Here is a 27,460-nt window from a genome sequence, read left to right on the forward strand (position 1 = left end):
GATTTGGGATGAAAATGTAATTGTATCCTTATCCATATTCCATACTGATTTCTCCCAAGGAAGGGTTTAGGATGTAGTGGGGAAAACGTGAATATGAATCATAACAGGTTTTTGAGGCTGTCACTGGCTAATGGACGACCTGTAAAGACTGGATGCGATATGTCAAGAACCTCAGCAAGGCTCTGGAACAGACCATGGGCTTTCGGAGTGGGGGATGAGGGGGGCACCTGTTGCCTTCCCCACAAGGTGAGAAACACAAGTACAATCTCTGTCACATAGGAGGTCTTCAACCAATCGATACAGAAGATGAATAAATTTCAGAAGTGCCGACTTCAGCGCCTTACTGAGTCACTTGGTTTCTTTCCTCCTAGTTTAATAGAGCACAAAATTTCCATTTATTGGCATAATTTCCTGGTTCCTTTGATCTTTCATGTCAACTGAGAAAAGAACAGATACTGGGAGCATGAAGTTTTTTGTATGCAATCACCTCCAGCATACAAACAGGCTCCAAGTCCTTCTAACATTCTGACATTTCTCCACGCTGGGATTCCTCTCTGTTCACAACGAAAAGTTATGTCAAGAAAACATGAAAGTTTTTTTTTTTCTTTTAAAGGCTTTCTCTGATTTTATTTTTCTTAATGTTTATTTTCGAGAGAGACCGAGTGTGAGGGTGGGGGTTACGGGCAGAGAGAGAGGGAGATACAGGATCCGAAGCAGACTCCAGGCTCTGAGCTCTCAGTAGAGAGCCAGATGCAGGACTTGAACTCAGGAACCGCAAGATCATGACCTGAGCCAAAGTTGGACGCTTAACCGACTGAGCCGCCCAGGTGCCCCAAGAAAACATGAAGGTTTTAACCTACAGCCATGAGAGAAGGAGACCAAAACAAAAAACGAAAAAACAAAAAAACAAAAAGAAAAAGAAAGAAAAAAGAAGTAGAGAAAAATAAAACACAACACGAAAACAAACGCACAAAACCCCCACAGATCCTAAGCATACGTAGAAAGAGGTGATCTGTAAGCAACAGTCCCATGGGCTTTTCAGTTTAGACGCGTATCTGCCATATGCCCCAGCACTGTTCACTGTGTTTCGATCTCTGTGGTCTTTCCCATTCCCAGGCCATGAAGCTAATTTTATGAGCCTTTAAAAGCTAGCACTTTTAAAATGAATACGACAGAATAAAACAAAGCCGGTTAGGGTAAAATAAAGTACAAAACATCTGAATGTATTACGGAGTAAAAGTAAGTACCATTCCAGGAGACTTCTAATTTCTTCTCCGTCAGAACATTTTAGAAAACACCAATCCAGAGAGCCTGAATAGCCGTTTCCATCTCTGTAACCACCCGCACTCCCACTTTCCCCTAAACCAGTGACGGGCATATGGCAGCTCCCTCAGAGACGAGATACTGCGCACCAAGAAAATGACTCTTGTCGGGAGCTGTTGCTCTCTCTCTCTCTGCATGCACTAAATTAGCAGAGGAAATTTATAGGAAAAATGTATTCTTTTCTTCTTAAAGTACAGGGAAGCTGAATGCGTTTGAGAGATATAGATGTAACTGGCTATTCCACTAATGACTTGTACTGAAATCTCATTACTAATTTTACAACCAAGGCATTTCCAACTAAATAAACACTTGTTCAGCAATTAGGCGGCTGCTATTATTTTTAACGGAGCGTGGAGATTATTGGTTTTGGATGCCGTTATGATGTTTGCCGGCTATGGATTGTTTTCTGTTTTTATTTATTTATTTTGGGACAGACAGAGACAAGCGTGAGTGGGGAAAGGAGAGAGAGAGAATCCCAAGCAGGCTCCCTGCTTCCAGCACAGAGCCCAACGCAGGGCTCGAAATCATGAACCGTGAGATCATGACCTGAGTCAAAACCGAGAGTCGGACACTTGACCGACTGAGCCACCCAGGTGGCCCTGTGGATTCTTCACATAGACGGATAAGCCAGGATCGCTGTTCTTGGGCCCCAAAGCACTTACATGCATTTCAGGAGCACAGCGTCCTAAGAGGTCAATCAAAGCTGCATAAAACGTCATGATGGCATTCCCCATGTGGATAGTGTCATCCTCCTCCTCTTCTGTCTCACTTTTGTAGATTGTTCAAAAGAAACAGAAAGCAAAGGAAACATGATGATAAAATGACACTTCACGTTTATTACATACTTCTTGGAGAAAAGGGATCCCCAAGGTAATTCATTCTGCCTCTTCTGCTACTTTTCATGTATGTGATTAATTTGTAGCTTGACATTTTTAAAGGGAAGTAACAATGAGTTAAAGACCAGACACCAAGAATACATTTGTGGGAACTTTAATATTGAGAATCCCTCAAACGAAAAAAAGAATTGCTAATTTGATGGAATCTGCTTATTTCTAGAGGCAGACAACCTTTGTTTTAACAAAGAAAATAACTAATGGAAAGACTTGGTAAGTTTAAACTTACTTTTTTTTTTAAGCTTATTTATTTATTTATTTATTTATTTATTTATTTATTTATTTATTTATTTACAGAGAGAGAGACAGAGAGCACGCGCGCGCCCGAGCGCGTACAGCAGGGGAGGGGCAGAAAGAGAAGGAGAGTGAGAAAGAATCCCAAACAGGCTCTGCACTGTCCTCACAGAGTCCAATATGGGGCCCAAACTCACAAACTGTGACATCATGAGCTGTGAGATCTAAGCTGAAAGCAAGAGTGGGAAGCTTAATGGACCGAGCCAGCCAGGTGCCCCTGTTTAGAAGACTTTTATAAATAGCTTACATCTACAAAAAAGGTGACAAAGATCTGTCCTATAAGATAGCAAATGTAAGGCACCTAGGACAGTGCTCGGCTCAGAGAAAGTACTTAGAAATGTGTTATCTTTCACTTACTATCTCTTTACCATGTACTCTACCCCACCCAGCCACTCCCAAATAATCCAACATGTCTCCCTCCCCATCTCTGTGAGAAAAACAAAGACTTCATTATCTTGCTAATGAGGGACCAATCCAGATGGCCTTGGAAGATCACATCATTCACCCCTCCCTTGGTAGGTGGCTCAGCTGGACCTAGCAGTCTGCAGGGTGACAGCAAGGCCTCGTTGACCACATCCTCTTGGCATGCAATGCTGCTCCCTGGGCGCTGTGTGCACACTCACTGGTGTGGTCCTGGGCCAGAGATCTCTTGATATATTTTCCACTACTTAGAGAAACTGAGGGCCACCTAGCTCCTCTGTGGCTAATTGATAAACATGTAACATGATCTCGGAAGACTCCCAGTCTGAAACCACCTTGGACTTGACACGGACAAAACATCTAGGCCTAGTCTGTGTCTACAAGAATGAGGGTCTGCAGGACTACTCTGCTTGGAAATTTGCCTCCAGTCAGCCATACATTCTATCTTTCCCAGGGGGGTCAGTAGCATGGGAGCAGGATCTGTTAGCAGGACACTCACCGCCACAGATAAAAACTGTGAAGCAACATGCCTGGGTTGACTCATGTCCGTTGCTGGAATCAAGTATTAATAATGTCTACTATGTACAAATGTAAGGTAGCTACTGCCTCCCATATCAGCCATTGTACTAAATCAAGCATTTTGCTCCTCAGAATGACAACGCCCCCTTTTCTGGGCTTTACCACTATGCCAGTTAAGTCCCCCATTCTCTTGCTAAAGGTCTTAATTTCTTACTATTATCTTGAAAACTCATTCCAGCTAGCTTCCCACCAAACCCTACTACAATTTCAGAATCTTGTCTGCCGTGGTTTGTAATGACTCGCTTTGCCATACCACCCTACCCCCCCGGGAAAAAATTCACAAAATACATCTCATCCAAACAACCTAAACTTCTCCCTGCTACATTCACCCCATCTTCCTTATTTTCTCTTTATTCAAGCTATTCCCACAGCAAATTCCATCCATTCTTCTTTTTTCATTAATTTTTTTAAATGTTTGTTTATTTTTGAGAGAGAACACGTGTGAGTGGGGGAGGGGCAGAGAGAGGGAGGCAGAATGCAAAGCAGGCTCGAGGCTCTGAGCTGTCAGCACAGAGCCTGATGCAGGGCTCAAAGTCACAAACTCTGAGATCCTGACCTGAGCCAAAGTCGGATGCTTAACCGATGGAGCCACCCAGGCGCCCTGCATCCGTTCTTCCAAGTCTAACACATTGGATTTTCAAGGGCAGAAATCATGGGTACCAGAGGATTCTATTGCAATTGACAGAATGCAAATCATATTTTGTAAAATTTCAAGACAAGGAGTGTAATTTGCTCCTAAGAGTATATATATTAGACCTACAGTGTTTTACTGGATCCGCTAGTTGGCGAGGGACCATCTCGAGAGGGATCCTCGGCTATTTTTATGGCTTCTTCCATTGCTGCAAGAAGACCGTTCCCACCTTCCCCTCTCAAAGCAGGACCGAAACACTCGGGCCTCCGGATGAGCAACCTCACCACAACATTAGCATTCTCTTCCACGCTCTCCCCTAAAATCAAATGAGGAACAAGAACAAACAAACATTGGTCATATGGACATTCTGAGCCAACAGATGTTATATTAGTTCATTTAGATTTAAAGAAGAATCACTACAACCAAAGGACATAGTCACTAATAAAGCTAGAATTCGACTTAAATCACTAGTTTTATGTACACAAGACTCAGAAAGCTTCTTGTACTTAAAATTTGGAAAGTAAAAAGCATTACAGATGCATAGTTTTTTCACCCTTGTTAATTCATTATACGAAATGAAGCCATAAGCCTACCTATTAATTAGGACCCAATTATTTTTTTTTTAATTTATTTTTTTTTTAATTTTTTTTTCAACGTTTATTTATTTTTGGGACAGAGAGACACAGAGCATGAACAGGGGAGGGGCAGAGAGAGAGGGAGACACAGAATCGGAAACAGGCTCCAGGCTCTGAGCCATCAGCCCAGAGCCCGACGCGGGGCTCGAACTCACGGACCGCGAGATCGTGACCTGGCTGAAGTCGGACGCTTAACCGACTGCGCCACCCAGGCGCCACTAGGACCCAATTATTCAAATTTACAAGAACTTGTAACTGCCTAAAAATTTTAGTTTAATAATAAAAGCATCGCATTCAAAAAAAATATTAGAAATTAAATTATTACTGTGAACAAACTACTGATTATAAAACATTTTACTAACTTTTTCTTTACTAATATTTGCTTCTTAGATGAAAATGCTAGGATATATTATTATTTTATGCATCTATTTTTATGCAGTTTTAATCATGACCAAAAAAAGACCCAAAGCAATTAGTCTTACCATTACAGAAGACAGCAAATCGGAGAAAGTCAAGGTATCTCTCTCCTTCAACTGGATTCCACCCAATATCTGGGTAACCCTTAGATACCAGCATTGGGCAACTCTGCAGTCCACAACCAGCCAAATATCGAACTACCTACAAACAATGATAAGCAAATGTGTTATCCCGTGGGTCGGAAGTCATTAGATGCTAATACAATACATAATAAATGATATTCTCAAAGGACAGTTTAAAACAAATGTGGTTTTGGGGTGCCTGGGTGGCTCAGTCGGTTAAGCATCTGACTTCAGTTCAGGTCATGATCTCACGGTTCATGGGTTCCAGCCGTGCATTGGGCTCTGTGCTGACAGCTCAGAGCCTGGAGCCTGTTTCAGATTCTGTGTCTCCCTCTCTCTGTGCCTCCCCTGCTGGTGCTCTGTTTCTCTCTCTCTCTCAAAAGAGAATAAAACAGTTAAAAAAAAAAGAATGTGGTTTTGCAAGTTTTTGTTTTTTTAAATGTTTGTTAATTTATTTTGGGGGCAGAGAGAGGAGAGAGAATCCCAAGAAGGCTCCCAGCGGCCAGTGCAGAGCCCAACTCGGTGTTCGATCTCATGAACTGTGACCTAATGACCTAAGCCGAAATCAAGAGTAGGCAGCTTAACCGAGTGAGCCACCCAGGTGCCCCTGCAAGTTGTTTTTAACCTCATGACAACACATGAACTCTCTTTAGCAAAACCTTAGAATTAAGAAATATTTATAAATCATAACAAAGTGCTATCATCATAAAAATATTTATAAATCAACTCTATGAAAGAAAATGTTCCTAAGTTTCACATCATTTAATTTGAGACTTTTATCTATAAACATATTTGTGCCACCTGGCTGGCTCAGTCGGTAAACCATGCAACTCCTGATCTCGCAGTTGTGAGATAAGCCCCACATTGGATGTAGAACTTATGTTTAAAAAATCGTGTGTGCATATATATGTGTGTGTGTATATATATATATACATTTATATTATATATCATATATGTATTGTACATTATATATAAATCACATGTATATACATATATATATATATATATTATGATATATTTGATAACCTTTAAAAATGTCTAAAGACCCCTCACCCAGTATAAAACCTGAATCCATCGGAGATACTGAAAGACCCATCTGAGATACAGTGATATTTAGAAAAGTGAATTCACTTTCAACATGGTATTATCAATTTAAGTTTGTATTCAAATACCTTGGGTTCAAATCTTTTCTGCATTATTTACTGGATCCTTCTGAGCCATGGTTTCACTCTCTATAAAATTTGAGCAAGTATTACCTACCTTTCAGTATTACTGATTTTAACACATTGAATTTTCTGCTTATCGTTGCCTTTTAAATTACTGTTTTAAGTGAATGTTGATCCTTGGCAAATTTCATAACTGGTCCAGTTTTAAAAGAAATCCCCATGTTATTATCAATGGCAGTAGACTGCCAGTCAAGCAACTTATCAAATTAACCCAGATCAAGTTAAATCGGCTTGAAAAAGAAATAAACAATCTAGCTAAAAATATTTTGTACCGAATTTAAGTATAATTTATGTACAACAAACTCATCTATTTAAAGTATAAGTTCAGTGATCTTTGAGAGACTTATGCATTGGTAAAAACACAGCACAGTCAAGATGCAGAACATTTCTATCACAGGGAGCCTGTGGGGCTCAGTTGGTTGAGCATCCAACTCTTGATCTCAGCTCAGGTCATGATTTCACAGTTTGTGAGTTCGAGCCCTATGTTGGGCTCTGTGCTGAGAGCATGGAACCTGCTTGGGATTCTGTCTCTCCCTCTCTCTGCCTCTCCCGCTTTCTTTCTCAAAATAAATAAATAAACTTAAGAAAAAAAATAGAACATTTCCATCACTCTTCAGGACCCATCCATCCCTCCCTGCATGTGGATGCCTTGACAATCTGCTTGGTGTCACTACAAATTAACTGGTCTATTCTAGAACATGCAATCCATGTATAAAGATATAATGTACATGCATGTGTGTATATATATATATACGTATATATAGTATGTAAATGTATAAATGCATATAAGTATATAATTGTATATATATGTATATAAAGATATGTATGTCGTTCTGTGCCTGGCTTATTTCACTCAGAATAATGATTTTTAGAGTCATTTACATTGCAACACATGTCAAGACTTCATTCCCTCCCTTTGCTTCATAACAGCCTTCCACCGCATATGGAAATAGTCTGTGTTTCCTTATCCATTCATCACCTGATGGACATGGTCTCTAGTTTTTGGCTAAGATGAACAATGTTGTCAGCAATGTCCACACCTTTGTGTGGACATACATTCCTATTTCTAATGAGCAAGTACCTATGAGTGAGAGGGCTAGGTGTGCGTTTAGGACAGGGATACATTTAATTTGTGAAGAAACTGCCAACCTGCTTTCCAAACTGACTCCACCATCGTTCATCTCAACAGCAACATGTAAGAGTTCCAGGTGCTCTGTATCTTCCACAACATTTGGTATGGTCAACTTTTTAAATAGTAGCCAATTCAATGCGTGTGTAGATAAAAAGATTTTAGGGACGCCTGGGTGGCTCAGTCGATTAAGCATCCAACTTCAGCTCAGGTCATGAGCTCACAGTTTCATGGGTTCGAGCCCCATGTCGGGTTCTGTGCTGACAGCTTAAAGCCTGAAGCCTGCTTCCGATTCTGTGTCTCCCTCTCTCTGCCCCTCCCCCGCTTGTCCTCTATCTCTCAAAAATAAATAAACATTAAAAAATATTTTTTAAAAATAAAAAAAAACAAAAAATGAGAGAGCGTGCGCGACTCACTGACCTTATTGCTATGGTAAGGAGTTGGTTTCTAAAAATATGCAAACATACAGATTTTAGTAAAATATATTTGCTTTAAAATATGATTTTAGACTATAAATATTAAACTGTATTTACAGAAATATAAATAATATGAAAATGGGTATTCATCTCTATAATATACAAATATGTTTTTGTTGTGTGGTTTTTGTTTTCCTTTGGAGAGAGAGAGTGAGCAGGGGAGAAGGGCAGAGGGAGAGAGAGAGAATGTTAAGCAGTTTCCACGCTCAGTGTGGAGTCTGACGTGGGGCTCGATCCCAGGACCCTGGGATCACTGACCTGAGCTGAAATCAAGAGTTGGATGCTCAACTGACCGAGCCACCCAGGTGCCCCTACAAATGTGTTTTTTTTTCAACTGTTGAAAAGAAAGCAGCAAAGACAAGAAAGGAGACAGAGAAGAGGTTTCAATCTTAAATGGCATGAGCATGAAGGGCTAGACTAAAAGGTGACTTGGAGTGAGTGGAAGGGTGTCAGGAAAAGAGCCAGGAAGACATAAGGCAGAAGAATACTGCAGATGGAGGGAGCAGTGAGCACAGGGTCCCTGAGGCAGGAACACAATCGGCGTGGCTGGAGCAAACAGAAAAGATGAGGAGAATCGCAGGAAATGAAATAAGACGGATATGTGAAATCAGATGAGTCAGAAGCTATCACAATGCCTTTACTTGAAGCGAGGCAGGAAGTCTCTGGAAGAATTGTAGACAAGATTAATAAGATCCTTTCAGGAGGCTCACTCTGGCTGCTAAATAGGGGAGCAAGGGAGGGACCGGGGAGACTACTTAGAGGGCAATCACAACGACAACACTGGGGGGGGGGGGGTACTTATCTATGTTCCGGCAAACGTGTATGGGGCTTCAAGTGCTTGGTTACAGTGCAAGGTCTTTTTTTTTTTTTTTTTTTTTTTTTTTTAATTTTTTTTTTTTTCAACGTTTATTTATTTTTGGGACAGAGAGAGACAGAGCATAAACGGGGGAGGGGCAGAGAGAGAGGGAGACACAGAATCGGAAACAGGCTCCAGGCTCTGAGCCATCAGCCCAGAGCCCGACACGGGGCTCGAACTCACGGACCGCGAGATCGTGACCTGGCTGAAGTCGGACGCTCAACCGACTGCGCCACCCAGGCGCCCCATACAGTGCAAGGTCTTAATATGCCACGGATGCCTTGCCCTGGAATATATGTCTATAGGATACAAAATGTACTTTGGGATGTTAAAACAACCTTGGAAGAAATTGAAACTGTACAACTAAAACAAAAGGAACAACAGATACTTTTTGTTCATTCCCTTTCCAGAGAAAAATGCATGTGATCAGAGGAAACACTTTATCTCAAGTTTCTTGTTCTTTGTAATTTACAATTATATGCTATATGTAATATATGTAACATGTTTATAGTACGCAATAGATGTGACCGTATCAATGTAACTATGACTCCATTACAGTTATATTTAAATAAACTTGAGAAAAAACCACAAACAAGCATCACACACACACAGGGGTGTGGATGTTGCTTACCTTTTCCAAATCTGGCTCACGCAGAGCTAAGGCCAGTTCATTATTATCCATCACTGATGCGGCTGCCACATCCAGTGGTGTTGAACCTCTCATTGCTGGTGAGGCTGTTAATTCAAACAACATTGAGACAAAACCTAGATTGTGCGGCAACCATGAAGGCTATATAAAAACATACTTTCCCTCAAAATTTCATTTCTAAATACAACACATACTGCACTAATCTAAAATTAATTTCCATTAAAGTTTAATTTAACTGTAACATATTCTTTTTATCTTAAAGATGATATAAAAGCCACGAATTTACTTACCAAGACCAACACTGCTGTTCTCCAATAAATAGCTGAGATGGTCAAACATAGCTTTTTGATTCTGCCGACTTATACGACAGAAGTAACAAAGAAAACGGCAACAGTTGGCCACCATCTTGGGAAAAGTGATTTCCTACATAAAGAGCATTTAGTTAGCGGTGAGAGCCAATGGTCTTCAGAAAACTGAGTTCAGAAGCTGAGATCCAATCACACTGTCATTCCATGGGTGCCCACGGGTGCCAAGCCTTCGAGACTGAAGACCATCATTTGTCTCGACTTTAACTCACCTAGTCTTTGAGCCATTGAAGAACAAGCCCAGCACTAATTTAGAAACCTCATTATCATCAATGAATTGATCTGGAACTAATCTACAGGCAGCACAAACCTAGCTAGCATTCAGGCAGACTCAGTTGTGAATCCTGACTACCCGTTAGCTGTGCTTCCTCGGGATGATACTCCGTCTCAATGATTCAGTTCTGTAAAACTGGATTAAAATGAATGATAATACTCACTTGAGGTAAGATAGGGAAAGTTCAAGGAGACCACTTGTGAAAAGTTCCACTACCTGGAACCACAGAAGGGCGTTCTTACCATAGGTGTTATTGTTGTTGTTTTTAAGTTTCCAGGATTCACACCTTCCCTGATTTGCCCGACTTGTCACTGTGATGAGCCCCTTGACCAGAAGGTCTGCATGCTAGATCCCATCAAATACATCTCCCCTAAGGGCCAAATCTTGTTCTAATATACCCCAGATGAATCCCTTGAGTCCCTCCCTAACAGAATACTTTATAAATATCTTTGTAAGTCTGTCTAACTGAACATGAGAAAAATGGACTCCTTTCCATATTTTGAAGAATATATCTTAACATTTCCAAAAATACTGAAATATATTTTGCAAATCATAGGTCATTAAATTACACCGATTCACATGAAGTTGCCTGTTTTATTACTCTTGTTCATTTGGTTTTAAAGAACTTTATTTTAATTTTGAATCACTTAAAAAATTAACTTTATAGTCTTAAAACAAATACTCCAGAGCACCATCTTCAAAACGTGGCCTGGATCAGGAATTTAGTGGAACTAACTGTTGTCTAAATCAAGGGGAATGTCTGGGTCTGAAGAACATGTTTTGTATTTTGGACTTTTTATGTAATGGACATTAATTTATAATTCGGAATTTTGAAAAGTTAGCATAGTATTAACGTTTAAAGTTTCTAAATAACCACTAAATGGGAATAGTTTAGGAGACAGAAAATTACACAGTATAAGACAGAAACTGTTGCCAATATCAAAGGAAAAAAATAACTAGCATATTCAATTCTCAATCTATAAGGTTTTATTATGTTTTTTTTTTCGAAAGCTATTCTTTAAAAAATAGTCCTCCTAAGAAGATTTAAGAAATCCTCATTAAGAATATGTAATGGATGCCCTCAGGAGTCATATTTCTTCGCATATTAAGAATCAAAGGTTTTCCTTTACCTTGGACTCTCCACCTCCAAGGACATTCACCATGACCTCCATCACCGTCTCGTGCATCCCAAGTGCCCTCATGAGATTAGGGTGCTGGTAAAATACTTTATTATTCATGATATCCCTAGAAAGGACAATACAGGTAGGGGGGAGGGGAGCACAAAAGTCAGAGAAAAATTTAAATGACAATTTATCTGAGGTCCTGATAAATCTTTTGGAAATAATTCCTGGCATGAACAAAAAAGTAAGCACAATCATGATTAAAGTTAATAAAAGCAAAAGCTAATAAGCATAATTGAGTTTTCCTCAAAAAATAATGATAGCCTCTCAAAAATAGTATACAAGTTATCTATTTTTTTTCTATTACAAGAAAGGTACTAAATATGTAAACATTCATCTATATGAAATATACTTTTGGACACTTATTCCTAATTTTATATATATCCAAACATCTGTTCAACCTTCTTTAGTATAGAAATATGAGTCACTGTTATACCATGTTTCTATGAAAATTCCCATATAAATTATTGATATAAAAACATCTATGCTTTTCATGTAGGTTATTTTTCACACTGTATTCAATATTTGTATGTTTAATAACATTTTGTGTTATCATTCCAGAGAAATGCTTTTTTAAATTTTTTTTTTTTTCAACGTTTTTTTTTATTTATTTCTGGGACAGAGAGAGACAGAGCATGAACGGGCGAGGGGCAGAGAGAGAGGGAGACACAGAATCGGAAACAGGCTCCAGGCTCTGAGCCATCAGCCCAGAGCCTGACGCGGGGCTCGAACCCACAGACCGCGAGATCGTGACCTGGCCGAAGTCGGACGCTCAACCGACTGCGCCACCCAGGCGCCCCAGAAATGCTTTTTTAAAGGAAACATATTCTCAAAGAGAAACTGAATACACATCAAGGCCAGGTTCAACTAATCTAAATCCAGTAAATTAAAATGGACATTCAATTTGAAAAAAAAAAAAAAAGCAGCAGATGATATCCAAAATGTTTCCCATTATTACTATTCCATTACATATTTTTATAATATGTATGTAAAGGCATTCCTAAGGATATTAATGTTTAGTAGACATTAAAAATAAATAACTCTTGATTTTTATTTGAACGTAAATTAAATCAATATGATTTTTTCTACAAAACAGTCCTGTCATGGATATAACAAGAAAATTATATTGCACAGCCTGCAGGGAAACAAACTTTCCCTTCATATCTGATCTCCTTTGACTCACTCACCTCTTGATTTAGTCATATGCTAACTTATAGGTACTCCAGGCATATCAAGACAATGAAATAGTATGAATCTTGTATAATGATTTTCTTTTGCTTTTTTTTTTTTTTAGTTTTAGTTTTTCACTTTTGTTTTTTAATGTTTATTTTGAGAGAGATAGAGAGCAAGTGAGACAAGGGCAGAGAGAGAGGGAGAGAATCCCAAGCAGGCTCTGTGCTGTCAGCGCAGAGCCCGACGTGGGGCTTGAACCCACGAACCGTGAGATTGCAACCTGAGCCGAAATCAAGAGTTCGACACTTAACCAACTGAACCACTCAAGTGCTCCTAGTTTTTCACTTTTAGTTGGGTTTAGTTTATCTTCAATAACAAGAGTCTTTAGATAGCACAACTCACAAAAATGACATGGGGGCCAAAGACTAAAATAGGTCAGATCTATTCCGTGCAAGAACATATGGGGTAAAGAAAGGACTCCTTTTCCTTCACGGAAGACAGCAACACATGTAGCAGGAGAACCTTCCATTTTCAAACCACACTTGTAATCACAGGCTGTGTTCTTTCATTAATGGAAATCGTTTTGCATGACCGAACTTTGGAAAATATTTAATTGAAAACTCTTGTTTGCCTTTAGTTCCAAGTAAATTGAGTGGATTTATAATTCTACCACTCAGTAGGCAGGTTGTCACTCATTAAACGTGTCCCGTGAGAAGTATGTCTCATACCACAAAGACGTAACTTTTTGTTTCAGAAATATTTTGTTTTATCACTACTGATTTATGTGTTAACAGCATATATTATCACTATATGTTCATTTGACAAGAAAGAGTTCATTTCCTAGAAGGCTTCCTTTCTCATTTGGTTAAGTAAGATCATTTATGTGCAAGGCCCTTTTGGGTTAGATATAAGTATTAGTATTCAAAACAAGATTCAGGGGCACCTGGGTGTCTCAGTCAGTTGAGCGTCCAACTCTTGATTTCAGCTCAGGTCGTGATCTCACGGTTGTGAGACTGAGCCCCATGTTGGGCTCTGTGCTGAGTTGGGAGCCTGCTTGGGATTCTGCCTCCCCCTCTCAGGCCCTCCCATTCACACGTTGTCTCTTTCGCTCTCAAAATAAATAAATAAATAAACGTTAAAAAAATAAGATTCATGTTCATATGATTACAAGGACCATCAAATTTGCTTTTGTTGTTTCGGTTTTTCTGTTCTCCTTCTTTTGTCCTGTTAGTATACTTATTTTTAGTGTGCCGTGATAATGATTTTGGAATAGAACCTTCCAGCGTTATTTTAATGATTTCAAATACTTGATAGTTCCAAGACCAATATACAGTATTATGTTCTGAACTTAGAATGCACGTAAATAATACTACACAATCTGAGTCTTTCTATAATTTTTCTATCCACAATGTTATTTTTTAGGTCAAAGAAAAGAGTAGTTATTCCATTCCATTAGTGTTTTGTTTTGTTTTGTTTTAAGAACTCTAGGTTTCTTTAACCCTTTTATTGTTTCTTTATACCCTATTTTATCCATGTCAGTAGTTATTTTCATTCTCCTCTTTAATATTTATCTAACTAGGTTAACTGTTTTGGCAGAATGTTTGTATTCTCTATCATTTTTCAACATTGTACATTCAATTTCTACATCTAATGTTTAGATATTATTCTTGCAAACGTGAGAAAGCTTAAACTTTTATTTTTGTATTTTCATATTCCAGAATTATGCAATCTTGTGAGTGATTCCTATATTTACGCATGTATACATCAGTAACACACTCAATAAAACTTACTCCTTCTCATTCTTTCTCTCTGAATTCCATTTCCTTTTCTCTAATGCACAGCCTTTAGAAGGTCTTTCGATGAGGAACTGTAAGTAAATATTCTGAAATAACTTTGTATTGCCCTCACTCTTAAATATGGGCTATAAACTCTCATCTCCAAATCTCCTTGAAGCACAAGTTCATTGTGAAGAATTCTCAACTGAGTAACACATGGTAAACTGATGGTTATTTTCTGTCAGAATTTTGAATATGGTTTCTCATTGAGTAATGATCTTTAGTTTTGCCATTGAGAATTCCAAATACTGTTTTTTTGTTGCTGTTGTTGTTGTCATTGTTTGTTTTTGTTTTGTTCTGTTTTTGGTAAGTATTCTGGCTTTTCTTTCAACTTAGTTTTAAGATAATCTATCACCGGTTTTATGCAGTTTCCCTACATTTTATCCAGGTGGGTATATGGAACTACCTGTACTTGAGGATAATCTGTGAACTTGTGTTCTTCATTGATTCTGAAAAACTCAAGCCAACAGCTAACTCTTCAAATGTCCCCATTTTCTAGATTATCTATTCTGTCTTTTCCAGAAATCCTGTTTACCATATTGTAGACCTTCTTATACTATCCCCTAGGTCTCAAAACTGCTCTTTTGCATTTTCTTATCTTTACCTCTCAGTGCTACAGTACTAAGTAATTTCCTCAGATCTATGATCCCACTTACCAATTTTCTCTTCAGCTAGATCTTTCCTAATTTAACCAATTCACTGTTTTTAATGTCATTTAATGTATTTTTCATTTCTAGAAGTTCTCTTTTGATCTTTTCCTTTTTATATTTTCTTTTATTCTTTGTTTAGTTTTGAGAGAGGGGGGCGGGGCAGAGAGAGAGGGAGACAGAATCTGAAGCAGGCTCCAGGTTCTTAGCTGTCAGCACAGAGACTGATATGGGACTTGAACTCATAAGCTATGAGATCAGATCTGAGCCGAAGTTGGAAGCTAACCTGACTGAGCCATCCAGGCACACCTCCCCTCTTTTTTTAATTTTTCTTTATTTTTTTAATGTTTATTTATTTCTGAGATAGAGAGAGGGAGAAAGACAAGAGTGCAAGCAGGGGAGGGCAGAGAGAGATCTTTGGATCCTTTTCAAATTTTCATGGACATTTTTCCATGATTTATTTTTGGAGAATTGATTTATCCTTTGTATTTTTACCATTTTAAATACAGTAACTTTATGTTCTCTTTCTGGCACTGTATTATCTGAAGTTTTGAAATAGGTGTTCTGACTCCACCAGTATTGTATCTGCAGACCCTTGCTTAAGGCAGACTGTTTCCTTATGTACTTTGCAATTTTCGATTGTAAGTTAACCACTGGTAGTATTTAGGTTTTTCCTTCAAAATTTCACAGTGATTTGAGGCCAATTTTTATGTTCTCAGTTTTGGGATCCTTAGGCTACACATGAGGTATAAATGTTAATCCCCAAATTCACACAAAGCACACCTATAATGTTGAATTCTCTCCCCATTCTTTTTTCAAGGCCCAGTAAATACAGACAAAATTCCTTATTCCTGTGGTGAGTGTTTGTCTCCCCACAGAGTTTAATGTGTTTTTATTAACCTGTATTTTTATATATGATTGTACATTACTGAAAAATTAATTTAAAAAACCCTCTAAGATATGTGCTGTATCATTGCCACCTTAGCATCTAGTTGTAAAATTAGTCGTTTTTCTAGTGAGCTGTAAAATATAATGTCTAGAAAAGCAACAATCTCATTTAATAATCATATTACAGGTGTATCTCACAAATATTGCAGATTTGGTTCCAGATCACTGCAATAAAGCAAAATATTGCAATAAAGCAAATCGAATAAATTTTTTGGTTTCCCAGTGCATACAACAGTTATGTTTATAATATGCTAGAGTCTATTAAAAGCATAGGAAAATTACGTTTTACAAAACAGCACATGTACCTCAATTAAAAAATACTTTATTGCTGAAAATACTAACATTTCCTGAGCTTTCGGTGAGTCGTAACCACTGATCACAGGCCATCATAACAAATATAATAATAATAACAAAGCCTGAAATATTGTGAGAATTGCCAAAACGTGACACAAAGAGACACAAAGTGAGCAAATGATGTTTAAAAAAAAAAAAAAAGTTGCCCATAGACTTGCTCGATGCAAGGTGGTCATAAACTTTCCATTTGTGAAAAACTCACTACCTGCAAAGTGCAATAAAGCAAGGCACAATACGATGCGGCGTGCCTGTAATCTAAGCAGTGTATCTATATTAATAAATGTACAGTGCACCTACTGGAATAAACGATTAGAAGGAAGACATTTATAAGACAGAGGTTGTAGTAGTTAAATAAATTACCCTAATCCACGAATCATAAGCTTCTCTTCTTCTTTGCCCATTCTTACACTCAGCAGAGAACGAATCTGACCGAGAGATGCCAGCAGGTTGATGGTATCCTCCACGGAGACACCATTTATAGTGTAGGTCTTTGGCAGAGCCCGGACCAGACCCCCAATGCCATCGTACTGTCGATGGAGCAACACAAACATGGCCCTCACCAGTTCAGGGTCTTCAATGACAGACTCTTGCGCCCATCGGACCATGGTTTCAGAAATCAACTGCTGAAGAGTGGCTGCACAGTCATTACGGATATTTTTTAAAAGGAAAAAAAACAAACAAACGAGAGAAGACAAATGAGTTGGGCATTTCAGCTGTACCTCTCATAGCCCCAGCCTAATACCAGAAATGAAAAGGCTAGGAACATTCTTTGAAGAAAAACTTCATTTAAACGCTATATATATAATATATATCTATATCTATATCTCTATATATATATATGTCAGTCATATATATATGTCATATATATATGTCAATAAAAATGAGTTATGAACATGAAAAGGCAAAAACACACAAGCTTTTCCTTAACACTCATTCTTATAATTAAAGAATTTAAGCTGTTTCAGAACTATGGCCACTTTTTCAAAACTACTGTTGGCAATCCATAGGGTAATCAATATGAACTATTACTTCCACTTTTATTTTCTTTGTTGCATTATTTTCCTCCCAGATGTGACATCACCATACATCCTTATAAAGTCAGTCATGTGCACTCAAGGAACTATCTATTTTTCTATCTCCTCATTTGAGCCATTTGTAATAGTGACCTCATATAATTATATTTTTACTATAATTTGGATCCCTAATTGTCAGTTAAAATGTCTTCAAAGGATTTGATTGTAAAGCTGTATTCAAGTGAAAAGTTATTCTAATGTAAATTTGCAATGTAACATACAGTGTAATACAGACAAAAGCAACAGAACTTCCAAACCTCCTAAAAATAAATAATAAAAATATCAAAGCTAAGTAGAAAGATGCGACCAACTTAGACACAAAGAGGTACTCAATTCCTATCATTAACACACTGGCAGATTTTCAAAAGAAGCTGTTTTACCTGCTTTAATCTACACAGGAAGTAAAGGAAAAACAAAACCTACCAATTTTAACCAAACAGGAAATGTAGATAAATAGCCAGTATACTTCCACATGTCTCAAAACCAGGCTGATAATTTTAGTACGTCAGAACCATAAACCAGATAATAACAAAAAGTGTTTCATAGGAAATCTTGAACTCTTATTTGGAAGAAGGTATGATTCAGATCTGCGTGTGACACTGAACAGTACATTTAGAAGTAGTTGTATGGATGAAGGATTTTCACTGTAAGTTAATGGAAACGAAAAACAACTAAAATCTTCATGAGTTTATTTCTCTTCTTTCAGTAAAAACTGTTCATAAACCAGTGCTGCCTCACAAAATGAACAGAGACTTCGATGTGAGGTAGCAAGTAAGAAGGATCTCATCAACCCACTACTTGAACCCCTCCTGGGCCAGTGCCATGCCTGAGACTCACAGCCCCAGTGTGCGTATTCATTTTCTGAGTATCGGCTGTTACTCTTCAGTTATTTAACTGAATATTTATCCTATTTAGGATAAAAGTACATCAGAAACGCGTAACGGTTCAGGAAATATCACAGAACCAAAATATAGTTACAGATACTATCTAAACTTTAACAAAAAAGCTTAACTTGGTGCAAGAACATTTGAAAGTCAATAGCATAATATTTAGACATGAAAGCTAAATTACCCACTTTGTACCTTCTGTTGATAGTCCCTGATCAAATACCTAAATTTTTGGTCCTCTATGGAGCCCATCCATCCTTATAATACTGCTACCTCTCCATCCGTTCCTACAAATACAGTTGGATGCTCCTCTCTACTTCTGGCGGCCATAGACATCTACTTGAGAATGTGATTCTTAGCAGTGCCCGGGGGGCTCAGTCGGTTAAGGCACCCGACTTCAGCTCCGATCAGCTCAGGTCACGATCTCACGGTTCGTGAGTTCGAGCCCCGCATTGGGTTCTCTGCTGTTATCCTGGAGCCTGCTTCGGATCATCTGTCCTTCCTTCTGCCCCTCCCCTGCTCTCTGTCTCTCTCTTCCTCTCAAAATTAGTAAATACACTTTAAGAAAAAGAATCTGATTCTGAGAAGCTGCAAACTCAATTTTCTCACTGGCTCATCTAGTATGATGTTAGCTCAAAGGAGAAATAAATGTCAGCAGTTGGGTTGCTTTGCCAGTTTCCTTCCATACTGCTTACAGGACTTCTTGGAGCCACTCTCAACTGGTTTTTCGGCCTGTTTCTTCTTCAGGTATGTCACCTTTTCTACCAAGGACAGCAGGCGTCCTCTAATTGTTAAGTCACTGTTTCCATCAAGAGACCCATCTTCATCCAGCTCAATTCCTGGTGTGAGAAAAGCAAAGAGAACGAAGAAAAGAAAAATGTGTTTGAAAGAAATACATTTAGGAGAAAAATGCTCTGGTTTTGCAACTTATCCACACATAGCTTAAAGCAATGCTGTCACGTCAAGAACATTTGACAAGACAGAGTTAAGCACTCTTTCACTAGCTCTCAGGTAAAATCCACACACTGGCCTCTATGTCCTCCTTTCTCTTTTTCTCCTGTTCCAATGGGCCCAGGGCTATTAGCAGCTGAGACAAATTATAAAATGAGACAGAGAACAAAAAAAACACTCTTAAGAGTCCAGATCAATTCTGCTATTTAGTCTGACCCTTAGGCTGACCCTCAGGCATGTCTGACTTCACGTGCTATCTGCACAAACTCACAGCTTTGCCCTCCCAAAAAAAACTCCTGAACTGTCAGCCACCTCAATTGCCTCTAAAAATCACAGTGGTATTTTAACAAATTGAGAGAAAAGATGGGAGGCATAATTAGCTATCCTAACCCAGCGAAATGCTTTACGTCTTAAGCAATAATCCTATCATTTTAGAGCATCCCTTTATTTATAACAGATATATAGTATAACTTTTATTGCACTCATTTAGTCTTCTTCATTCATAAGTTAAATTAATATGCAAGGTTATGCTTGTATTCTCTTCACTAAACTAAAATAAAAATAATGCCACTGGTGCTATACATCACTTAACAAATGACTAATAAATGACTAATTAATTCTCTTTCACTGGGACAGTTTGTTCGTATCACTGCTTAAAGGGAAAAAGCACCACATGTTGAGAACAAGTCAATTCTATTTTAAAAGTTCTTAGAATGAAAGGTGGGGAAAGCTCCCTTAATAGATTTGGGCTACTGACATATAACTTAACAAAGGATTTCCTTAAGCATTAATTAATTTCAAAAGATATGTGCCACATTTCTTAGGCCAGTCCTAAAAAGTGCCCCACAACTGGTTTAAATACAACTATTTGTGATCAAATATCTTTAGACTAAATCAACCTAACTCTCATCTTTTTGCCAGAAGCATCTGGTTACATGTCCCAATCCCCCCTTCCCATTCCCTGCCACTGAAGAAAAGAGAAAAAATAAAAATAAGATGTTGGTTATCTCCTGCTTAGTACTAAAGCCTTTGTGATCTCTCTACTTTTTATGACTTCCCACACAGGGTCAGTTAACCATTTTGGCATAGTAAATATTCTTATATGGACTCCTAACAGGCATCATGTATATTTCTGAGCCTATTTACATTTATATTAACTTTGGTATCAGTACATGTGTATGAAAAATACACATTGACGGCTCAACAAAATTACGAAAACAGTTCAAAACAAGAAGTTTGACAAGGAAACAGTAATCATTAAAACGAATAAACAGAAATCCTAGAGTTGAAAAATACAGTAACTGAAGAATTTGACTGAGAGTTTCAAAAGTAGACTCAACATGCAGAAGAAGAATCAAAAACCTGAAGAATAGGTCGATTGAAATCATGCAGTCTGAAGAAAACCTATGAGATTTATGGGACAAAATGGAAAGAAACAATATTCACATTGTGGGAATTCCAAAAGGAGAAAGCACAAGGGCCAGAAAGTGTATTTAAATTTTTTTTTTTTTAACGTTTATTTATTTTTTTGGGACAGAGAGAGACAGAGCATGAACGGGGGAGGGGCAGAGAGAGAGGGAGACACAGAATCAGAAACAGGCTCCAGGCTCTGAGCCATCAGCCCAGAGCCCGACGCGGGGCTCGAACTCACGGACCGCGAGATCGTGACCTGGCTGAAGTCGGACGCTTAACCGACTGCGCCACCCAGGCGCCCCCAGAAAGTATATTTAAATAATGGCTGAAAACTTCCCAAATCTGGGGAGAGAAATGGACATGCAGATCCATGTGGCCCAAAAGACCCCAAAGGTGTTGAACCTGTAGAAGGCTACACTGAGACACATTATGATTAAAATGTCAAAAAGCAAAGGCAAGAAATGAATTTTAAAAGCAGCAAAAGAGAGAAGTTATGTAAAAGGGATCTCCCATAAGAACACTGGCAAATTTCTCATCAGAAACTTGTCAGGACAGGAGAGAATGGGACCACTTATTCAAAACACTGAAAGAAAATAACTATCAGCCAAGAATTCCATACCCAGCAACACTGTCCTTCAGAAAAAGAGGAGGGATAGATACTTTCCCCAATAAAGAAAAGCTAAGGAAGTTCATTACCACCAAATCTGCCTTATAGGGAATGTCAGAGGGAGTTCTTTGAATGGAAGTCAAAAAACTCTAATTAAGATCATAAAAACACAAAAAGGTAGCATAAATATTACCAGTAATGGTAAGCATATAATCAAAATTAGATTTTACAGTAAGGTAATAGTGGTGCATAACTCACGATTCTTCTTTAAAATTAGCTTTTTTAAATGAATTCAAATATGTTGTTATAACTTTACGTTATTTTACATAAACCTCATGGTAACCACAAGGGAAAATTTTATAATAATTATACAAAAGAACACAAGAAAAAAGGGCAAGCATACTCATAACAAAAGATATCAACACAAAATACAGCAGGATAAATAAAAAGGAAAAGTTGATTTACAAAACAACCCAAAAAATAATGAAATAGTAATAGTAAGTCCTTATTTGCAATATAATTACTTTAAATGTAAATGTATAAAATTCTCCAACCAAAAGACCCAGAATAGCTGAATAAAAATAAGATCCAACCATATGCTGCCCATAAGAGATTCACTTTAGCCTTAAAGACAAAGACCAAGAGTGAAGGGATGAAAAATGGCATTTCAAGCAAATAACTAAAAATAATAATAATAATAATAATGATAATAATAATAATAAAAACCAACAACTCCCACCAAAACATAATCAAACCAAAATAAAATACCACAGGAAGCTATACATTCATCAGATAAAAGAGACTTTAAACTAAAAATGGTAAAATGAGGCAAAGAGGGTCATTATATAATGATAAAGAGATCAATACATCAATAAGATATAACAACTATAAATATTTATGCACCCAACACTGGAGTACTTAAATGTATAAAGGAAAAGGTAAAAAACAAAAACAAAAACAAAACTAAATGGGGAAATAAGGAGTAATATAATAATAGGTGGGGACTTTAATACCCCACTCTCTACAATGAATAGATCATCCAGGACAGAATCAATAAGGAAAGCATGGATTTTAACAACAGTACAGATCAAATGACCTAGAGGACATATAGAAAACATCCTATTACACAACAGCAGAATACACATTCTTCTCAAGTGCACATGGAACATTTTCTAGGATAGAATATGTGCTAGGCCATAAAACAAGTCTTAGTAAATTCAAGAGGGCTGATTATACTGGTTATCTTCTCTGACCACAAGGCATGAAATCAGAAATCAATGACAGGGGGAAACCTGGAAAATTCATGAACACAGGGAAATTAAACAGCATTCTCTTGAATAACCAATGAATCCAAGGATAAGTTAAAGGGGAAATAAATTTAATGAGACAAATAAAACTGGAAACACAACATGCCAGAATTTATGAGGGCAACTAAAGCAGTTCTATGAGGGAAGTTCATAGCAGTACATAAGTGCTTACATTAAGAGGCAAGAAAGATCCCAAATAAACCAAAGTGTAATCTTAAGGAACGAGAAAAAGAGGAATGAACAGAGCCTAAAGTTAGCAGAAGAAAGGAAATATTAAAGATTAGAGCAGAAATAAATGACGTATAGATCAAAAAACAATAGAAAAGATTAACCAAAATAAGAGTTATTTCTTTAAAAAAACCCAACAAAATTGACAAACGTTTAGGTAGACTAACCAAGGCCGGGGGGAGGAAACAGGACTAAAGTTAACAACAATATAAATGATAAAGGAGACATTGTAAATGAAAAAATGAAAAAGATACCACAGAAATTCTAAAGATTATAAAAGGTTACGATGAAGATTATAAGCAAACAAAGTGGGCAACCTAGAAGAAATGGAAAAGTTCTTAGAAACATACACCTTACCAAGACAGAAATGGAAACTCTGAATAGAGCAATTTAAGGAAAATGAATCTGTACTCAAATATCTCACAATGAAGAAAGGCTTTACTGGTGAATTTTACCAAACATTTAAAGAAGAATTAACAGCAATTCTTAAACTCTTCCAAAGAAATCAAAAAGGAGGAAACACTCCCAAACTCATTTTACTAGGCCAGCATTATCCTGACACCAAAACTGCAAAGAACACTACCAGAAAAGAAAGCCACAGGACATTATCCCTGACATATAGGGATGCAAAATTTCTCAATACCAGGAAATTGAATTCAACAGCATATTTAAAGGATCATTCTCCATGATCAAGCATGATTTATCCCTGGGATTCAAGGATAGTTCAACATATGCAAAACAATCAACATGATACACCACAATAATAGAATGAAAGAAAAGAATCATATGATCAGTTCTGTAGGCACGTTGGAAAGAACACTCAACCAAATTTAACATGCATTCATGATAAAAACTCTTAACAAATTAGGTACAGAAGAAATATATCTCAACATAACAAAGGCCAATATGACAAACCCATAGCTTTTATTTCTCAATGGTGAAATATTAAAAATGTTCCCTCTAAGATTAGGAACAGAACAAAGTTACCCACTCTCACCATTCCTATTCAACACAGTACTGAAAGTCCTAGCTAGAACAATTAGGGAATAAAAAGAAATAAAAGGTACATGAATTGGAAAGGAATAAATGAAATGGTTTCTATTTGCAGACAACATGATTTTTATATAGAAAATCCTAAAGATTCAACCTAAAAACCTGTTTGAGCTAATCAATGAATTCACTAAAGTTGCAGGACAACAATATGTAGTGTTTCTATAAACGGAAAATGAAATTTTTGAAAAAGAAATAAAAAAAATCATTCCCATTTGCAATAGCATCAAGAACAATAAAATACTCAGGAAGAGGTTTAACTAAGGAGGCAAAAGATTTCTATGCTGAAAATTACAATACATTGGTGAAAAGAAGAAGGCACAAATACTGGCAAGGTATCTTCTGTTAATGGATTTGGAAGAATATTGTTGAAATGGTAATATTATCAGAAGCTATCTTAGATTCAATGCAATCCCTCTCAAGATTTCAAAGGCATTTTTTACAGAAGTAGAAAAAACCTTTCTAAAATTTATATGAAATCACAAAATCCTCCAATAGCCAAAGAAATTCTGAGAAAGAAGGGTAAATCAAGAAGTATCACACTTCCTGATTTCACTAGAGTCATCAAAACAGCATGGAACTGGCATAAAAATGAACAAATAGATAAATGGAAAAGAATCGAGAGCCTGGAAATAAACCCAAGCGTACATGGTTTACTGTTAGTTGACAAGGTTGCCAAGAATACCCAATGGAGAAAAAGACAGTCTTCAATAAATGGTGCTGGGAAAATCAGATATTCACATTTAAAAGAATGAAACTGGACCCATATCTTAACCACTCATGAAAATTAACTACAAATGGATTAAAGACTTAAATGTTTGACCCCAAATCATGAAACTTCTAGAAAAAAAACATAGCAACAAAGCTCCTTGATATGGGTCTTGGTAATAATTTTATGCATATAACACCTAAACCACAAGCAACAATAACAAAAATAAACACATGGGACTACATCAAATTAACTACTAACCAAGTGAAAAGACAACCTACAGAATGGGGAAAAATGTTTTCAAACTATATATCTGATAAGGAGTTGATACCCAAAACATATAAAGAACTTCTATAACTCAATAGCGAACCAAACAAAACAAAAAAACCCAACTCAATTAAAAAATGGGCAAAGGACTTGAAGAGACGTTTCTTCAGCTCCAAAAAAGACATATGAAAGGCCCAAATGGTACATGAAAAGATGCTCAACATCATCACTGGTCATTAGAGAGAAGTAAATCAAAACCATAATCAGGTAGCAAAGCACCTCACACCTATTAGAATGGCCACCACTGAAAAGGCAAAAGATTAACAAAATGCTGGTGAGCATGTGGAGAACAGAACACCTTGCACACTGCTGATGAATTGTAAATTGGTACAGCTATTGTGGAAAACAGTATAGAGGATCCTCACAAAATTTTAAAAATAGAACTACCATATGATCCAGTAACCCACTTCTTAAAACATATCCAAATGAAACAAAAACACTAATTTGGAAAAGGAATCTGCACCTCCATGCTCATAGGAGCATTGTTTACAATAGCCAAGACATGGAAACAATGTAAGTGTCCATCTGGAAATGAATGGATAAAGAAGTTGTGGTATATACATACTACGGAATATTATTTAGCCAGAAAACTGGGAAATACTGCCATCTGTGATAACAAAGACAGAACATGAAGGCATTATGCTAAGAGAAATAAGCCAGACAGAAAAAGAGAAATATTGTATGATCTCACTTATATATAAAACCTAAAAACCAAAACAAACACATAAGCAAACAACAAACTCAGAGAAAAAGAAAGCAGACTTGTTACCAGAAGTGGGGAGTGGGGAGAGAGGAATTGAAGGAAACTGGTCAAAAGGTACAAACTCCCAGTTATAGGTTAAATAAGTACTAGGTATGCAATGTACAGCATGATGACTATAGCTAACCCTGCTGTATGAAATACAGGAAAATTGTCAAGAAGGTAAATCCTAAGAGTTTTCATCACAAGGAAAAAAAGTTTTCCCGTTATTCTTCCTTGTAAAATTTTAATGCATCTATATGAGAAGATGGATGCTTAGCAGAACCTATTATGGCAATCATTTCATAAGATATGCAAATCAAACCATCACACTGTATATTCTAAAATTATATAGTGGTGAATTATCAATTATCAATTAATCAAACAATAACACATTTAAAAAGAGTTGTAAGTCAAGAAGACATTACCACAATGTGTCATCAAATCTTCATGAAAATCTAAGAGCTGGTCTCGGATTTCTTCAGGACATGGACATTCACTTTTATCATCCTTAAAATTGAGAAGCATATTGATCTGAAAGTTTGGACAAACAAGAAAGAGGAAGAACAAGAGTAAAAGAAAAGTGAAATCAGGAAAGACACAGCAAAGATCATAAAAACCAAAGATGTTCAATCTTTGAATATTCATAAACTGCAGTCCAAAAGATGAAAAGTCATTATCACTCAGTATAACAAATACCACAAAATAAATAGAACTATTCAAAGCCTCGCTTGTTGCAACATAGTTATATAATTTGCTTCCTCCTTCTCAAATCCACAATATGTTAGACCCTTGTATACTTAGGGTTCTTAAATCAACTAAAATCTAAATGTTATTTTTAAAAATATTTTATTGTGCTTCTCCTAGATTTCCTTTTTTCTAGCTAATTTCTAAACTTCATTGAATATTTTAAAGAATTCTTTTTGAGAAGGATATAGTAGCAAAGGCAAAAAAAATTCTAAATATGATAGAAAAGTAATATAATGGATAACTTGCTTTTTAATAACATTAATAGTTCAATTAACCAAATTCAAGAACCAATCCTCAATTGGTTTTAGCTTCAGACATAGAACTATTACACTTCTGAATGAAGAAAAGAAAGGAATGTTGCTGTTTCACAAATTCCCCCGAAGAAACAACTGTTTTCTTTTTGGAATTTTTTTACATGAATTTTTTGTTTAACTTTTATTTTGAGAGAACTGTAGATTCCTATGTATTTTAAGAAATAACACAAAGAGATAACATATACCCTTTACTCAATCCCCGCAAAGGTAACATCTTACAAAACAGTAGTACAGAATCACAACCAGGAGACTGACATTGATAGTTAAGATAGAGAACAATTCTAGCACCTCAAGGATCCTTCCTGCTATACCATTATAACCACATCCACTTCCCTCCTATTTGCTCCTCATCCTTTATTCCTGTCAATCACTAATTGACTGTTATCCATTTCTGTATTATTGTCATTTCAAGAACGTTACATAAATGGAATCACACAGAATGCATGCATATATTCCTATATGATCCTTCTGATGTCCTCAGGGTCTGTAGTGATCCCTCATTTCATTTCTGATAATTTGTGTCTTTTACCTTTGTCAGTCTTTTCAGTGTTTTGTAGATTTTGTTGATATTTTTAAATAACCAGTTTTTGGATTCATTAATTTTTTTTCAATGTCGTCCTGTTTTCATTTTCATTGATTTCTGCCTTTATGTTATTGCCTTCCTTCTGCTTGCTTTGG

General features: G+C 37.0%; 1 protein-coding gene across 4 annotated transcripts in view; it reads right to left on the reverse strand.

The window, feature by feature from the left end:
• The window catches only part of RYR2 (ryanodine receptor 2), a 760,386-nt gene that overhangs the window by 202,438 nt on the left and 530,488 nt on the right, over positions 1–27,460 (reverse strand). For all 4 annotated transcript variants that reach the window (XM_086679587.1, XM_086679586.1, XM_086679585.1 and 1 more), the window contains 9 exons: positions 26,147–26,252; positions 19,083–19,226; positions 16,788–17,061; positions 11,420–11,534; positions 9,941–10,073; positions 9,633–9,736; positions 5,258–5,393; positions 4,270–4,456; positions 1,986–2,091 (listed from right to left, as the gene is read on the reverse strand). In XM_086679587.1, the coding sequence (XP_086535713.1) occupies positions 1,986–2,091; positions 4,270–4,456; positions 5,258–5,393; positions 9,633–9,736; positions 9,941–10,073; positions 11,420–11,534; positions 16,788–17,061; positions 19,083–19,226; positions 26,147–26,252 (1,305 nt within the window). The remainder of the gene's footprint in view (positions 1–1,985; positions 2,092–4,269; positions 4,457–5,257; positions 5,394–9,632; positions 9,737–9,940; positions 10,074–11,419; positions 11,535–16,787; positions 17,062–19,082; positions 19,227–26,146; positions 26,253–27,460) is intronic.

Source organism: Puma concolor, chromosome D2, assembly GCF_028749965.1.
Source record: "Puma concolor isolate L17-30 chromosome D2, mPumCon1.1.hap2, whole genome shotgun sequence".
NCBI lineage: Eukaryota > Metazoa > Chordata > Mammalia > Carnivora > Felidae > Puma > Puma concolor.